This window comes from Parasteatoda tepidariorum, chromosome 7 (genome assembly GCF_982258835.1).
Source record: "Parasteatoda tepidariorum strain Cologne lab strain chromosome 7, Ptep-v5.0, whole genome shotgun sequence".
NCBI lineage: Eukaryota > Metazoa > Arthropoda > Arachnida > Araneae > Theridiidae > Parasteatoda > Parasteatoda tepidariorum.
In genome coordinates, this window is record NC_141761.1 from 41,336,907 (window position 1) to 41,354,610 (window position 17,704).

The 17,704-nt window shown below is 29.4% G+C and overlaps 1 protein-coding gene across 1 annotated transcript in view; it reads left to right on the forward strand.

The window, feature by feature from the left end:
• Positions 1-17,704, forward strand: part of LOC107445508 (anoctamin-7) — a 51,410-nt gene that overhangs the window by 21,334 nt on the left and 12,372 nt on the right. Inside the window, exons 4-13 of the mRNA XM_043045780.3 lie at positions 1,192-1,295; positions 5,287-5,356; positions 7,376-7,694; positions 7,842-7,939; positions 8,208-8,419; positions 9,325-9,480; positions 10,377-10,413; positions 11,642-11,751; positions 12,994-13,127; positions 16,600-16,768. Coding sequence (XP_042901714.2) covers positions 1,192-1,295; positions 5,287-5,356; positions 7,376-7,694; positions 7,842-7,939; positions 8,208-8,419; positions 9,325-9,480; positions 10,377-10,413; positions 11,642-11,751; positions 12,994-13,127; positions 16,600-16,768 — 1,409 coding nt within the window. The remainder of the gene's footprint in view (positions 1-1,191; positions 1,296-5,286; positions 5,357-7,375; positions 7,695-7,841; positions 7,940-8,207; positions 8,420-9,324; positions 9,481-10,376; positions 10,414-11,641; positions 11,752-12,993; positions 13,128-16,599; positions 16,769-17,704) is intronic.

Here is a 17,704-nt window from a genome sequence, read left to right on the forward strand (position 1 = left end):
ACTAAAAAGGATAAAAGAAGAAAAGAGAGAGTTTGAGGAAGAAAACTAGAAAAAATAACAATAAGTTTTGCTTACAGAGTATAAGCTGCAAGTACATAGAACTCATAAAAAAATAAGTTAAAAGTATAGAAATACTAGAGTGAAAAAATATTTCTTAAAAGAGAAAAAAAGTTATTGTATATTTATTAAAATAAATATATTTAAAAATATTTAAAAGTAAAAAAAATTAAAAAAAACCCGAAAGCACAATAAGGAAAAGATATAATCTAGTCCTCAGCTCACACGATTATATCCGCAAAAAAGAGTACTTCCTAATATTGTAATAATATAGCCAAAGCAAAATATATCCTCACACTATTGCATTGATATATTTTGCTTTGGCAATATTAATACAGTATTAGGAAGTACTCTTTTTTGCGGATATAATCGTGTGAGCTGAGGCCTAGACTATATCTTTACCTTATTTTGTTTTCCAGTTTTTCTAATCTTTTTGTTAAATTTCAAACATGTTTAATTACATGTTTACTTGTTACATTTTGTTTAATATAATTCATATAATTACGTATTAAAATGCATGAATTGTGATATGTAAATTGTATACAATCGGAAAATGCTTGATGGTACGTATTTTTGAATTTCAAGAAAATTTTGATCACTTGCAGTTGAAATGAGGTTTTTATAATTTGCTATCAACTGAATTATTATTTCTAGTATCGAATATTAATTACTTTTACTGAATGTTCATTACATAATTAAACCATGAAATTTAACTTATGATTGATTTCAAAAAGCCTTAATAACTTATTATTTTTCTGATGTGCTATGTAGGCAATAGGTTTTTTTTGTGATGTGCTATTCAGAAGAAAGTGAACGATTTTGTGAAATAAATACTTATTTTTTTTAGACTTAAATGAAGAGTTTTGTTGATATCGTAACTAAAATGACCGTTTCTTACAATTTGTGTTTCGATAAATATGTATCCATGGCTTTTTGATAATTTCTTTAAAAATTTCGAAGCATAAAAAACAAATAAATAATTCTTTCACATATTATCAATTATTTGTTCAGCGAAGAAGAGAATTATGTATGATATCGTTTTGAACACTGTCTATTCAGAATTTATTAAGTTTCTGAATTAGTTATGGCTTAGAATTTTTTATTTTCATTAACTGTTTTTTTTTAATTTTCAAGGGACACAAATAACAGCCCCTTTTCAAAGTAAGCGTCAAAAATTATTTAGAAATCAGAGTGATAAAAATGATCCCATTCTTCCGTCTTCAATAAGATGTTTGTTGGTAAGTAATTAATCGTTTTATAAAGTTAATTGTAATTGCTATTCTATGTCTCAAAATATTAAACACCTTCCTATATTAACAGAAAATAATTTGAAAGATTAGAATTCACTCATCCGGTTTACATTAAAGTTATGAAAATTTTAAAAATCGTTTAAAATTACTTTTAAAGCTTATCTCCAGAAACCTTTAATTCAATACCTTAAAGAATTCTGTCATTTTAAAAATCTTTGATCAAAAGTATTAGCTATCATAGATCAGCTTTCAATCAACTGTTTATCGAAGGAAACTATTCAAATTATACATATAAATAGCTAAAACTCAATAATATCATCAACAAAGTAAAATTGATCATAATTTTTCTTAAAGATTGAGTGAATTGTTTTAAAAGTTTCATTTCAGAATAAAAGGAGCTCAATTTACTGAACTTTGCTTTCTTGTTCCATTAAAATATAAACTATAACGTAATTTCATACAATTTGAATAATATACAAACCATAGAGCTGTAATACAAATAGAGCAAGCCCACTGCTAAATTTCCCCATCTCTCTTTGTTCCAAATACTTGACTCCTTACAGTCACGTGCTCACTCTTTTTCGGCGATTTTGGTGAAAAGTGAAGGGCATCGTCTGACCGTTGAGATAGGTTTTCTTTTCTGGTAGAATCGTATTCTGTATTTATACAGTCAATGGACGAAAGTTGAAAAGCTTGAGGATCGTTATGATTAGCCGAACAATAAAATGGATCTTTTTTCCGACACGAATCTTAATTTTCAAATGGTTTTGAAAACTGTAAAAATAAAAAAAAATTCATCAAATCAACAATCAATTTGTTTCAGTAGCTTTCAGGAAATTCTGTAACAGCCCTGTTATTAAGCTATAAATACTATTATAATTATTATATTATTATAATATATTAAGTTATAATTGTTATTATTCTGAAAGTATTATTTTGTTACATCCCAGTATAATAATTTAATATTGTTTTATCGATATTTAAATACATAAAAAACATATTTTAATTTTAATCCAACATAAATTTTATAATCGTACTACGTCTTGTGAAATCATGGATATCTTTTCAGGTATTTTGCAACCCTGAAAATATTTACAAAAAAGGATTTTTAAGATCTCAGGGAGACGAAAAATAAGACTTGGAAATAAAAAGGAGCTATATTATCTTCAAAAACTATTAAAAAAAACTCGTTTTACTGTTTTAAAATTTCCGATTTTACTTAAACACAAGCTGTGAAAGGGTAAAGCAGTTTAATATCACTGCCAAATTTCTCATTTTTTTCATGTAGCAATGTAATTAAAAAAGAAAAGGAGATTTCAATTTTAAAAGATCTAATGATTTAATCAGAGAGCTTATAATTAAGTGTTAAAAATCTTTGCCCTACATATCGAATGGTTTTGCAATAATCTTCCATAACCCTCTACAAGAACATATATTTTATTAACTAAATTAATTCAAAACAAGCTAGTTAAAATTAAAAAAGTTAGAGAATTAATTTTTTCAAAAGTATTATGGAGGTTAAAAAAAATGCAACATAAATAAACAAAGAAAAAGAAAGGAACAATGTCCCCGAAACTTCACCTACTGCATTTTAGCCCTGTAATTAAAAAAATGATGCATTAATAATGAATAATTTTACATAAGAATGACTTTATGGTTAAGTTGTTCTCTTATTCATTTATATTTACTTTAAAAGTAGTTGTAAAAGTATAAATTTGGATTTTAGAATGAAAATAATGGAATGATCGGGAATATGTTTTTATCAAAAGAAGAACATCCTTAAAATTCTTTTATGTAATGAATGAAACAATTGTATTTCCAAAATTAGATAAATTGACTTACGTCCAAAATGTATAAGATCCTTTTTTAGCAATTTTCTGTGCAACGAAATGCTGCACCATAAACCGCAATATTTTAAGATTTTTGGTTTTAAAATTCCAGCATCACTTTTTCTTCCGTTGAAATAACGAAAAGAAGAGAAAGTTAAGAAATACTCTCTCTCGATTCGGTCTGCAATCCTGTGGTTTCATTATGTGGACAAAACTTATCGTGGTGTGCGCGCTCTAATATATTTCGCATCAAAGATACAAACCACAGATAATAAGAGAATTTTTCACAAACGTTGAAAGTGGAAAAATTAAAATTCGACCCCTGCTTTGACATTGGTAAAATAGCTTCGTTAAAAGCAAACTCTTTCATTAATATTAAAATCATATATATACACCGAAGAGCCATTACATTATGACCACCCTGCTAATAACAAGTAGGACCACCTTTAGCCGTCAAAACTGCTAGCACCCGCCGTGGCATTGATTCCACAAGGTGCTGATAGGTAGTCTGAGATATCTGGTACCAAGCGCTCACCAACTGGTCCTGCAATTCCCTCACATTTCGAGGGGGTAGCGTGGCAGCACGAATTTAGTTTTCCAAGTAGGACCACAAATGCTCTATTGGATTAAGGTCAGGTGAATTTGGGGGCCAAGACAGGACTTGAAAATCACTGGAATGTTCCTCGACGATTCGACCCTTATGACATGGTGCATTATCCTGTTGGTAAACACCATCCCCCTCAGGAAAAACTGTTGCCATGAATGGGTGAGCCTGATCTGCAACTATGTTCAAGTAGCCTACAGACGTCAGGGATTGTTCTATGAGGATTATGGGTCCTAATGTGCCCCATGAAAACATTGTTCCTGGGCGAGAAACCATGAAAACCTGGGCGAGCCCATTGTTATAGATGGAAGGTGGTCATAATGTAATGGCTCTTCGGTATCTATGCGGTATGCTAATTTTAATTTTTTACTCGCGCTAAATGGCTAACCCATTATGAATGTTAAACTCCGTGGGTCTTGTAATTTTGAATCCAACCCAGAAGGTAAGGGATCTCTTGAATAAAGCATTAGGACAAATTAGCCTACGTGTAGGAATTTTTGTTGAAACTAAACCGCATTTGCATTAAATCGAAAGGAAAATCACGAAAACGTTCAAGAGTGAGCCCGATGGCAAGGTGATTTTAGCTGATGAAACCTGTACCACTGAGGGTATTTAACGCCAGCACTGCTCAATCATCGCTAGGATTTTAACCTGGGTAACTTCACTGCAAGGCGTGAGCTCTATCCTTTGAGCCACGACTCCCGTGGGCTAATTTTATTTTTATTTTGTGAAACGCGCTGAACATCTACCTCGATTCAGAGTTAACGACTATCAATGTTCAACTCCGTAGTTTTAGTCATTTTGAGCTCAACCCAGTAAACAAGGGAACTCATAGATCAAGCATTGGTTATTTTCAAACCGGTTCATCACATCTCGTTCTTTTCGTATCATCTCCGTTCTATTGCACTGAGATAGGCTGATTAGAAAAATTTACAATATTTCCTAATCAATCTGATAATTTTTAAGTCTATTCAACGATCACAATTACCTTTAGGCTAATTAAAAAAATACAATTCACAGCTCAATTAGTCTAGCTAATTATAAGATATTTGCCCACAATAGTGAAGCCTTAACTCAATGAGTGATGTTCCGGCTAATTAAAAAAAATCGAATAAAAGAAAAGGTGTTAAAATTAGCACCTGCTTGCTATTCAAAGAATCGAAGAAATAAAAGTCCATTCCACTTTGCATAAATGAATTTTGGCTGTTTGAGTAATTCATCTCATACTTTCTATTTAGCTTAGAGGTGCATGGCTGATTCTTGTAAGCCTCAAGTATTTGGTTGAATAGAAAATTCTGGAGACGTGTAAGCATGGATTAGTCTAAATTTTGTACCCCAAAAATCTTTCCTTGAGCACAAAGTACAAATTTTCCAATTTAATTTAATTTATCATCTAAGATTTGAAGCTATTTATTCGATTGTAAAGTATTTTCTTTCCACTTGATTCTTTGTTATAAGATTTCTTACGTTTTTGAGTTAATAAAATACATACCTGTATGCTTTTTCTCAGTATTTATATTTTATGTTTACTTCCCTTTTATTTCAGGTACATAATATTATTTCAACGTTAAATGTTTCGAAATATAGGGAAAACGGGGAATTACCTGAAAAAATTGGTAGGTTTGTTATTATCTTCTTAAGAAAAAAGATTATGTATCTTAGTAGTTAAATGAATTTTAAAATACCATATACTTTTGAAATAATTAAATTTCAGAACTCTATGGAATACGTTATTAAGCATTTTGAGGTGGTTCAATTAAAAGTGTTTTTCAAAATTTGTCAGCGATATTCCTGACAAGTGATGATGTACAATTCGCAAAATAAAAAACGAACCACCCTTAGTGATTTTTGATCAAATGGTCAGATCTTCAGGTTCTAGGACTCAATCTTAATGGTTCGATGAGGGAGGGACCTCAAATATGCTAATTAATAAGTGCAGGTGATATTTTAAGTTATGAAATCAAACACAAAAACGTACTTTCTCTGAATGAACAGATCTTTTTTTTCCGCGGATTCGGATTTTCGACCTCCAAAATCTAGAGGGTAGCAGCAACCTGGTAAATATTATCCCTAAAATTTGGAAGGAAGAGCACTCCAAAATTTGGAACCCTAAATATTAATTTTACTATTTGTGTCCTTCGGTGTATCACGAGAAATTTTTAAATGGAAAACTTATTGCGCACAAGTATAAAATTTATTTATCCAAAGATAATTCCATGCAAAAAAAAATTTTTAATAAACAATAAGAATTTTTTATTATTTTATTTAATAATTTCGGAAAAATTTTGAAGTGTAAGGTACAGAATTTTTTGCATCATTTTAAAGAATGCAATTTTACATGGCAAAATACAAAATTTGTGTGAAATTGGTTGAATTGAATTTTAAATAAGCATTGAACTTGAAGATTCGCTCATAAGATCAAAAATAATTAAAGGTGCTTCATTTTGTATTTTGCTCGCTGTACATGATAATTTATATTTGCTGAATAAATTTAAAGGAATAATTTAAGAAATAAAATAGTAACAGAAAATAAAAATAATAATATAACGTTGAGGTATATAGACTAGTTTTTTTCAAATTTTATGTAATACTAGGAGGCTTCGCCCCCTGCTCGCTGGCGCTCGCCAACCCCCGGGACTGCTTTCGCAGTTCATTTCGGATTGCTTCGCAATCCGATGCTCGCTTTGCTCACTCATTGGATACGTTCTTAACGTCTAGCTTTTGTATACTTTTTTGAACACTGAAGTTCCGAAAACTTTTCACTGTAGAAAATTCTAAACCTGTACATTTCAATATTAATTTGAAATTGCAAACAGTTCACATATTTTTCTTAATCACACTATTCTAAATTTCAGTTGTTGAGAAAAGTAACTGTTGTAAGTTTTGTTTTAAAGTCTTTCCCACCAGAGGGCTAAAACCATGTGTTGTAAAACAATATGAAATAGTACTGAACGCTGGATGTAAAGCATCGGCTTCGATGAAGATAATTTTGATAATTCGGTGAGAATTCACCCGATTAGACATATTATGCTCACTACGTGCTCTTGCGCGTCGAAGCCTATCAATTAAAACGTATTAGCGTTTTATATAACATGGATGAGCCATATGATGCTCACTACGTGCTCTTGCGCACCGAAGCCTATCAATTGAAAATGAAAACTGTTGCCAGCGCGAGAAAAGAAATATCATCGGTTTTATTGATACATACATACGTACGTATTAGCGTTTTATATAATATAGATTTAAAAACAAGTTATCGGAACTAATCGGATACCTTTCTCTGTAAAAAATTGTACCTTATTATTATTTTTTTATACCAAAAACACGTTTTAAAAGTACAACTAAACACTAAATAAACACGTGGTTTCAAATAACTTTGGGAATGCCGATTCCGTGACGTAGCACCGATTGACTAACTATACTTTAAAATAATTAAAAAAAATTTAGGAACTGATCATTGTCTTGTTTCAAATTTCATTAAAATAAAATAAATAGTTTAATTATTGGTTTGAAACGTTTTTTGTTATCACGATTATTTTTTAAATATTTTACCTGTTATGACGTCATACAAAAATGGATTTCGCAGTTCATGCGCTTGGACTGCTCTCACTTAATAATGCTATTTTTAATTGCAGATTTACCATATCTATTAAAAGAAAAAGTGTTCAAAAGTGCTTTCCCTCTCCATGATCCATCAGTTCTGGAGCGTACAAGTCTTTCTGTGATAAACATGCATTCCAAAGAAGGGCATGAAGTTAAACCTAAAGAAGATCTCAGACAAGAAATTGATAAGAAATTGAGTAAATTTTGCAGCAAGCAACCTGTTCAAGAGGTGCGAGATTATTTTGGTGAAAAAATAGCTTTTTACTTCGCATGGGTGTCGACGTTTACTGCTTCACTTTGGTTCCCAGCAGTTCTTGGTATCGGCGTTTTCATATTCGGAATCTTTCAGCAGTAAGTAGCTTTTAAGAATATTTTGGTGAATAAAAAGGGAACATCATTGAAAATTTTGAATTAAATCGATTTTTTTATATACATAATTTGAGATAATTCTAAGAGAGTGAAGATAAAGATTGTGTTTAAATTTTTCTTTCTTTTCAGCATTGGTGATATAAGAAAAATGGACATAACACAATTTATTAGATCCACTGGATATAACGACTTGACTCCTTTATTTGCGATCATCATTTGTCTTTGGGGTAAGAAAACTAGTCTTTTTTTTTTTAAAAAAAAGTCATTTTAGATAACATTAAAAGATGATTTTAATACCTTTTTTACTTATTAAATAGTCACATTTTCAAAAACATGTTATGGATAATTGTACATAAAGAGTTTTTTTTTGTTAAGTCATTGGACTTAAACGGGAAAAAAGTATTTTCGAAACAGTATTCTAATGATGCTATATTTTCAATTTAAATTCACTGGAAAATTACTTATTTGTAATGAATTCTTCAATTGTTCTTCCAGGAACTATATTTACAGAAGTTTGGAGAAGAAAACAGATTTCACTCGCAAGACAGTGGCACGTGGACAATTATGAGAATGTAGAGCCTGATAGACCTTTGTTCCGTGGTACCAAGACACAAATCAACCCTTTCACTCTACAACCATTAGTCTATTACCCATTTCGAAGGAGAATGCTGCATTATCTTTTCTCTATTTTAGTCACGGGTATTATGGTACGTTGCTATTCTTTTCCATCAGGCTAATTGGTCGTATAGACTATTTTTCCACAAGCAATATAGTACAAAATATCTTTTATGTGATAGTTGTCAAGAATTGAAAAATAGGACTATAGGTCTAAGAGGAGGAAACTGTCAAGTCAATGCCTCAAGTAGTTAAAATTCGTGATCGCTGCTATGGATCGAACGTGGAGGTTGGCTGGGCATGTCAGAGACACTGATCAACACCTCCTAGAAGAAGGAAAGCCTCAGCCAACACCTCCTAGATAAGAAGGAAGGCCTCAGCAAGGAATTAATCTAGTAGTCCGATGTGACGAAGTTATCTGCGCAGTAGATGAAAAATAAGAAAGATGTCATTACGTCCCGGGTACTAAGCAGCGCAGTGGTTGAAATTACGAAATATGTCATTACGTTTGGACTACTAAAGGACATTTATTATAACCCGTGCTGAGGCCTGCTCTTTTCTAGGAGGTGTTGCACTAATACGCTGGAAGGTTTCGGAGAAAATTTGGTTTATTTAAAATTCTAAAGTTTGTAGGCAAAGTTTGTCCAGGAGGTGATTTTGCATTCAGTGGCATTTAACGCGGAGCTTGTTTGGATTTTTTTTAAATAAAAAAAAAAGAAAGAAAGAAGAAAATAAGTCGATGAGAAAAGGGTTGAGTATGTGGCTGGATTTTTCTCGTAGCATCTACACTTTCTTCCTCACTTAATTATTTGTTTACGAATCCTAGTGTAAACAAAATTATTTCAGGACGTATATATTAAGGGTAGTCATTACGGAGCATCCTGTTTATATTGATCTCGTTTCATTTTACTGCATTTCTACCCAAATATTCTGAGATATTTTCAGTAATACATCTAAATAATACATTATTTTTTAATACATGAATTGTTTTTTGCAGGTTTGGGTTGTAATCAATAGCGTAATGATTGTGAATTTCAGTTATTCAGAGTACTTCTGCCCCGATACTGAGAATACAGATAATGCATGTGGGTTTTTTCTGTCGACATTAGTTCCTTTAATACTCAATGCTGTATCCATTAAGTTTCTAGGAAAGGTTAGTAGCTTTGAAAGTGTGTACTATTCAAATTTTCAGGCTAATTAATACTTATATTATGTTTAGTTTTTAGGTTTTCAGATTAACTCATAATTTTTTTTTCTAAACCAAATTTTTTTAAAAGGAATACTTGAACATAATGATAGTAATTTCCTTGTAAATGTACTTTTAAAAACATTATTTTGCTAACTTTGTTAAGTTCTTCATAAATTAGCAGTAAAAAGATAAAAAGATAAACTTGATCAACTTAAACTCGTTTTATATTCATATAGTTTTATTGAAGTATTTAAGTTTTTCAGAACTAATTTAATGCAAACTTTTGATGTTTTACCTTTTTGACCGTATATTATATTTTATTTTTATTATATTTTAGAATTAATTTTACACATTTAGAAATTCGTTACCGAAAACAAGCAAATTTGGATAAATAATTCTAAAATTTATTTGATTAGTGACAGGCAAAATGATTAAAAACTAATTCTGATAAACTAAAACCTGTTCTTAAATCATGCGACTGGGTTTTAGTAAACTAATTGAAATATTCGTATTTTTTTAGTTAGCTTCAAATAATCTTTTGATGTTTTAATCTTTTGACCATATCTTCTTAATAATTTGCTAAATTTTGCACTAAATTTTGCACGTAAGAAATAAAATGTGAAAGGAAATATTTGCTTAAAATTAACAGTTAACATGACAAACATAATTTAATACGCTCCGCTGATGAATAATTTTAAAAATATTCTTGTGTTAAATATATATATTTTAACTGTATCGAGGGATACTTATATATTTATTTCACTGCATCTAGGTATCAAACTTCCAAAAAATAGTATTTTTCTTACTTAAATCTTTGAGCTTTTGTTTGATAGTTTATAGTAACTCTTTTTTTTTTTTAGATTTATGAGATCATAGCAATCAAACTTACAGACTGGGGTAAGAAAATATCTTTGGTTATCTCTTAAGATATCTGCTTAATATCCTACAGAATTTAAAAATTATGACTCGTTTTAATAACTTATATTTTATTAGCAAACTTATCAAACAATTATTTCTAATTAAAAAAGAAAAAAAATGATATTCAATTTTCCCACTTAAAAGAATAATTTATAAAACTGCAGTATTTCAAAAGCTATTTTATTATATAATTATTATCATCTGATAATTAAACAAATTTATTCGAATTATTTTAAGTTTTCAAAGTAAAAAGAAAAGCGTGGAAAGAATAAACGTAAATGATATCCTTATAGGATCTATTTTTGCCAAACCTAGAATAACATTAACATGTTTTTACTACGTTTTTATTTGCTCACTTTTGTGGTTTTGATGATGGTATCTCGCAATCAAAATTTGAACCACTTTTCATTTAGCTAAAGCAATCAAATCTCAATTAGAGCTCCATGCCTGATGAAAATGAAAGTTTCATTTGTTACCTGAGCACCCACAACAAATTTTGATTGTCATTTTATCGCCAAATGAAATTTAACGTTGAACGCATATAATATATACGTTATATTTATTTACTGCTTCTTGAAATGTAAACAATTTCTTATAAAAGATAAATAGGGCTTAAACTTATTTCATATTCTTATTTTTATTAAGTCACTCCGGAATGCATCAGTTAGTACTCACCTTAATTCACTAAAAGGTTACAGTTGGCGAAAAATTTCTAAGCTTTGCAAAAATTAATAAATAAATAAATAATAATTATAATTTATTAAATTATTTGAAATAACTATTTTATTGATTGTCGTTAATAAGTTAAAATAAATAATGTGGACGCCTTTTAAATAAAATCAATCAAATGAACTACAAGTTCTATAGATGAATGACAACAAATATAAAACTTTAATCTTTTAATAACTAATAATTTAGCATCAAAAACGGATTCTAAAAATTATAATTCTAAATTACAACAAAAAAGAACAACAACAAAAACTATCTCAGGTTGCCACGCAACCTAAAGTGAAATATTAAAACAATTAAATCTAAAGAAAATTAAAGGTGGCGCTTCTGTCAAATATAAATACGTTAATGACTTAAAATCTTGTTGATAATTGCTAAATAAATTATAACATTGATAATTGTTAAATAAATTATTTCCCTTGATTTTTTATATATTTCTTATAAAATATGTTTCATAGATTTGAAACCTGTTTTGCAGAAAACCACCAGACTTTAAGCGCACATAGTGATCATCTCATAATTAAACTATTTGTGTTCCAATTTTTCAACTCCTACACATCTCTATTTTACATGGCTTTATACAGCAATGTAAGTACATTTAATTCTCTTAATCAAGCAAATTATCAAACTAATAAAATAATGTAACATATACTTGTATTACTTGATTGCTGTAAAATAATAAGCCACGAAAAAGAAACTGAAACTGCGCAAACAGGAAAGAGCACTCCCCCCCCCCAGAGCCTTTACCTAAAGATTTCAGCTGTAACTCTTATAACTGATTTAATTTTGAATATTTCACATTAAGAAGAATAAATAATGATAAATATTTTAAATTTTCTTTACATTAATTTAAAAACCAAACAGTATTTATATCAAAGTTCATTATAGTCATGTAACTTGTTTTTACTCCTATGATTGATTAAATATTAAACCTGAACGTTTAATACGTTTTTTGTTTAATATCCCTTTTTTATTAAAAAGGGAATATTAATGTTTTGTTTTATGGGGGATGTTTTTTTTTTAAAGTGTGAAGAGTAAAAGCGTTTTATGACTTGTAAATGTTTTAAATAAATCGTGTAATATTTGGAGAAGTTTTTGCTTTTGGTTTCTTAAATTTAGTCTTGTAGTTTATATATTTATTTCGATAATTTAAATAAATGTAAAAACTGGAGGCTTTTAGCCATAGTGAGATCTTCTTTTTAAATTTTTGAAAGTATTTTTTATACAAAAAAAAAAAATTCAATCAAGTTAATCATTATATCTCATATGCGCAAAATGGTTTTATGCCTAAAATATCCTTGGTAGCAAATTTGCTTTGTTTAATTAGTAAAATCATAATATGCTTTTGAAAATAAATCTCGTTTCGATATTTTTTACATAAGCTTTTCTAAAGCCTTTGATACTATTGATTTTGGTATTGTTAAATAAATTGGTTATTGGAAATCTCGTTGGACTACTGTTTTTTTCATTTATGTAATAAATCTTTACATGCATACCTTGGAAACGCTAATTTTCTTGTAAGTTTACTAATTTATCAGGAGAACCTCACGTCTCACCTTTGCTCTTCATTTTATTGATAATTATAATCTCTGTCATGTTTTTAATGCTGATTTTTAGCTGTTTCCACAGGATTTGAAAGTTTCAAAGCTTATAAATATATAATTACGGATGAAATTAGTTTGCAACTAGACTTTTATATAATAAATCATATAATTTGGGAGATCTTAATATTAAAAAATGCTCACTGAGAAATGATCAAGTGAGAGTGCATGTGAAACACATAACATGTCACATCATCATACATAACATGTTATATATATTTATTTTCAGATTATAGAGCGCTACGACGGCTGGTTTGGAGCTTGCGTTGGAAAGAAAAACTACACCTCTCTTTTATCATTCCAGCTTCTAATTTTAATACTTTTCGATCCTCTACCGAAATTCATCGTGGACGTTATTTGGCCGTAAGTTTAAATTTTAGGTCATTATTACTGAACGAATATTCTTATTGACTGACTTTTCTATTCAATTTAAATTAAATTTTAAAATTTTTTTTTTATTTTACTTCAAGGATATTAATTTTCATATTTAATGAAATTTCTAGTATAGATTCTTAGATTCGTCAAACTAAGTTTTGCAAGGTTTAAGATTGAAAATCTTGAAGCATTAATAGTTATTATTAGGAAGACAACTGTTAATGCTTCAATGAGAAAAAGTTTAATGCTATAATAATGCAGCATAATGCTAATGTTTTAAGATAAATACTATAATGAGAAAAACTCATCATTTCACTGGTAAAATTTTATCTAAAAATTTGTTAAAACAAATTTAAAAAATTTAACTCCGATGCAACTCGAAATTTCTTGAAATTTTCTTGTAGATAAATAATATTGCACAGTAAAAATTTTAAATAACTTTTTTTAATCTCATATACATAAGAAAACGTAATCAGAATCTTGTTTAGTTTAAGGTTGCAGCATATATTTAGCAAAAATATTGTCTAAAATATTTAGTAGTAGTATTCTACTAAAATATTTTTTCTTCAAGAGTCTTATATTTTTTTGCTACAACTCACCATATAAGGGAAAAGTAAAAATTAATAATGCTAATAAAAATATTTATGCCAATAAAAATAGTATATTGCTGAAAATAGAAATTCTGTTATTATTCTCAGATTTTTAAGTATGTAAAAGTAAGAAAATGTGTTTTCTTAAATATTCAGCAAAACTTCAAATGGTATATTTGTTCAGTTGATTTATATTATTGTGAAAACAATTATTATTTTCCATATTAATAAATTTATTATTTTAGAATTTTGGAAGAATTTCAAAACTAGGTCACCAAAAAAACTATGGAAGGTAAGAGTAGGAAAAATTTGTAATATCTACGCTTATCATAGTCCTAAAACCGATGGAATTTCTATTCACTCATTGGGCTGGCGAAAAAACTGGGCTGTAAACAGGGTTAAAATTAAAACTTAAAAAAGGACTCTTATGATAAAAAATAAACTCCGCTATATTTTTTTAATACAAACGTAAGTTTTGTAATTCAAACTCTGCTGTATATTTAAGAATTTACGAAAGTAGCATAATAATTTAAAGATAGATTTCGGGTAAAGATTGCCTGATTGGTTGGAAGTTGAACTCGTGTTAGTGAGAACGGGAGTTCGATTCCCACCGGCCGAAGACTCACTCCCGTGTTGTAAATGGTGACTGGGTCACCTTAAATCTGGGGGGTCACAAAGTCCTCCAAGTTCCCATAATAAATCAATACGTCTGGGGTACTGAATTGGAGATTGATCTTCTCTGGTTCAGATCAAAATCATGATCTGTGGATGAATTAATGAATGCATGAATGGGTTCACCCTGTGAAATAGACTGTGACGTGCGCGCGTCTGAAATCGTATTCTTGGCCATAGATGACAAAAATTGATGAAAACAAGAAACTCACTCTCTACCTTAAATTCTCTTTGTTTCCCAAGCAGGCTTACTAGCTTGGAAAGTAGGCAATGGAAACAACAACAACAAGTCAGATTTCAGATTTTATGATGCTTAGTAGTTTATGCATAAGAGAGAGGCTTTTTAATGACATTTCAGAGCAAAATCAATATGACGATAGGCCAGAAATTCCTCCGAGAAAGAGTAGTAACGTAGACTTTCTAGGATGGGATTCCTTAATTCTATTAATTCCATGTCTCCTAAGTATCAAAATACATGTAGAAATTTTTTTAAAAATAAATTTCCAGCATGATCGTATTTTATCATATATTTAAGTAGAGTAATGTTTCGTATCTTTTTAAGCTAATTTTTTTATACAACCCTGGTATATTACCTGTATTTTACATACTTTGTCACAATGCGTTTTTTCCCCTTCATTTTCTAATCTTTTTCTCTGGTATTTCTTTTACATATAGATAATTTTTTCCGAACTGTTTTAAAAAAAATTATACAATTGCTTTTTAGGAAATTACTTGTTTGAAAACAAATTCTTCTTCAACATTCCTATAGTCCTTGCTTGAATAAATTAAATATTGCTTTGACAATTAGATTTGAGGAGTTGTAAAAAACATTAAAACTAAAAAAAGTGTAAATTTTGAATCGAAATTTTTTACGTAGATTAAGGACTTTTTAACGTACTGAAAAGACAATTTGTTACTTGATACTACTTATGTTTGCTTTGTATGCAAGGAAACTGCGTTGTTGAAATGCAATTACCTTTACTACTTTTTTTATAAAAATTCTTAAACATTGCATTCATTTTGTTTGATGACACTGAGCTATTTCCTTACCTCTTCTGAAGCCAGGATAACCTGGCTGGTAGGACGTTGGACGAATGTTCGAGAGGTCGTGAGTTTGATCCCTGCCAGCCAAAGACCAAAAACAAAAGTGCACAGAATAGTGACTGGTAGTTAAATCTGTCTGAATTACAAATTTCTCGAAGTTCCCATAACAAATCAATACCTTTGGAGATGCTGAATCAGAGATAAGTCGAGCTCTGTTTCCGGTCAAAATTACGATCTGTGGATGGATGGTATGTGAATATGTCCTCCCTGCAAAACGGGATGTGACATATGTATGTTGTCTCTAGATCATCCTCAGGAATGATTTCCAAATCATTATCAATAGTTCATTGTGCAGCTCTAGGACAACGTAACTAAAAGTAGAGTACCGTTCCTCACCACAGCAAAATTCTTTTTATTTCATTTTTCAAAATATATTGAAATTTGGACCTTTTAATAAAAATTAAACAACAGGACTTGTGAAAGAGTAAGTTAAGTGATATTTTAGAGACAATTTTCATTTCTATGGAAAAACTCTATACATTTTAAGTTTATACTTACAAACTAAAATAAACAGGGAATGAAGCTGGATGTTTGAATTTTTCAAAATTCTGAATACTGTTTTCTATTTAAACTTAATGGAGGAACAAATTAAGTTAGATTTTAGTAGCAAACTTAAACTATATAAAAACATCAGCATGCACTTTAAACTTATTCTTTCAGCCTAATATAATCAGAGTGTAAGCGCCAAGATATTTCAGCATTTTCAAAATTCTACTAAACCTGTATTTTATTTAAGTTTATAGAAGGAACAGGTTAAGTGATGCTTTAGGGGCAAATTTGAAATATGTAAATATATATATATATATATTTTTAACTTTACGCTACCACCATAACGAAATGAAGAATAAACCAGGTTGCTTGAGTATATTTAAAAAAAATCCACTAAACATCTTTTCTACTAAGATTTACGAAAAAATATATAGAAATACTAGAAAGATGTTAAAAAATATATTCTCGCAATCTCTATAATACTTAGAATTTAGATGATCTTTTAACATGTTTTTCCATGAACTCTCAATTATGAGGATGCGAATCGAAATAAAAATTAATCCAATGCTTCATTTTTTTAAAACTGTTTTTAAACTGTTATATAGGTGTATAAAACGATGTTTTCACTGTACTAAAAATGCTAAAAGAGGGAGCATTTATCAGAAGAAGAGAGGGATTCAACAGTTTTTACTTAGAGAATTTCGTAAGAGCAAAGACGAAGATTTCCGATTGGGCGAGTTTTCTGAAAAGATGATTCAGTATGGTTATCTCATGGTAAGAATTATGTACACAATAACTCGAAATAATAGATTTTCGGTCATAAACTTTTATTTCATTTAAAATAATTTATATTTTTAATTATTTGGATGTAAGTTTTGTTTGAATTTGAGTTTAAACGAGCAAAATATTCAATTTAACATGTATTTTTAATATATTTATCAAGGAAATTATGCTAAATGTAACAGAAAACTTTAGTAAGCAAAGGAAAATTCAATCACGGCTTTTTAAGATAAAAAATCTATCATAGACGGAAAAACAAATTCTGGTAAAATTAAAGTATTGCATCTTAATGATATTTCTGGTGTATATATATATATATATATATATATATATATATATATATATATATATATATATATATATATATATATATATATATATACAGGGTGTCTCAGTTAAGCGTTTCAGAACTTCTAAGAGGGGTAGGGGGCATCCTGACGAGTCGAAATCATATAGCAATGTGGGGTCGGAAATGCTTTCCTGAAGCGGTGACGTACACAGAAGCACCATAAAGAAAAGAGACCGTAAGTGAAAAATCGCTATAATAATACATTGAAAAAATTATATGGCCTCCTCGGTCACCCAACCTATCATGTCTTGATTTCTGGAGTCATATGAAAACACTGGTTTATGACACCCCTGTTGATAATGGCAGAAGCTTCGAACACTTACTTTGGCCCATGTACCATATATATATATATATATATATATATATATCAAGGTTGAACTTTATTTCGTTAGAAAATTTAGATCAGTTCATTTTTGATTGAGAGAAATGAATTTTTTGGCGAAGTCAACTATTCTTCTCTTATGTTGATTGATTTGTAAGAAGTGAACATGACACTAATTTTCCCTAAAGGAGATGAGGATGTTTGTTTAAAACATTTTGATCAATTCTTGATAGACGTGGTAAATTCAAATTTTGTCTAA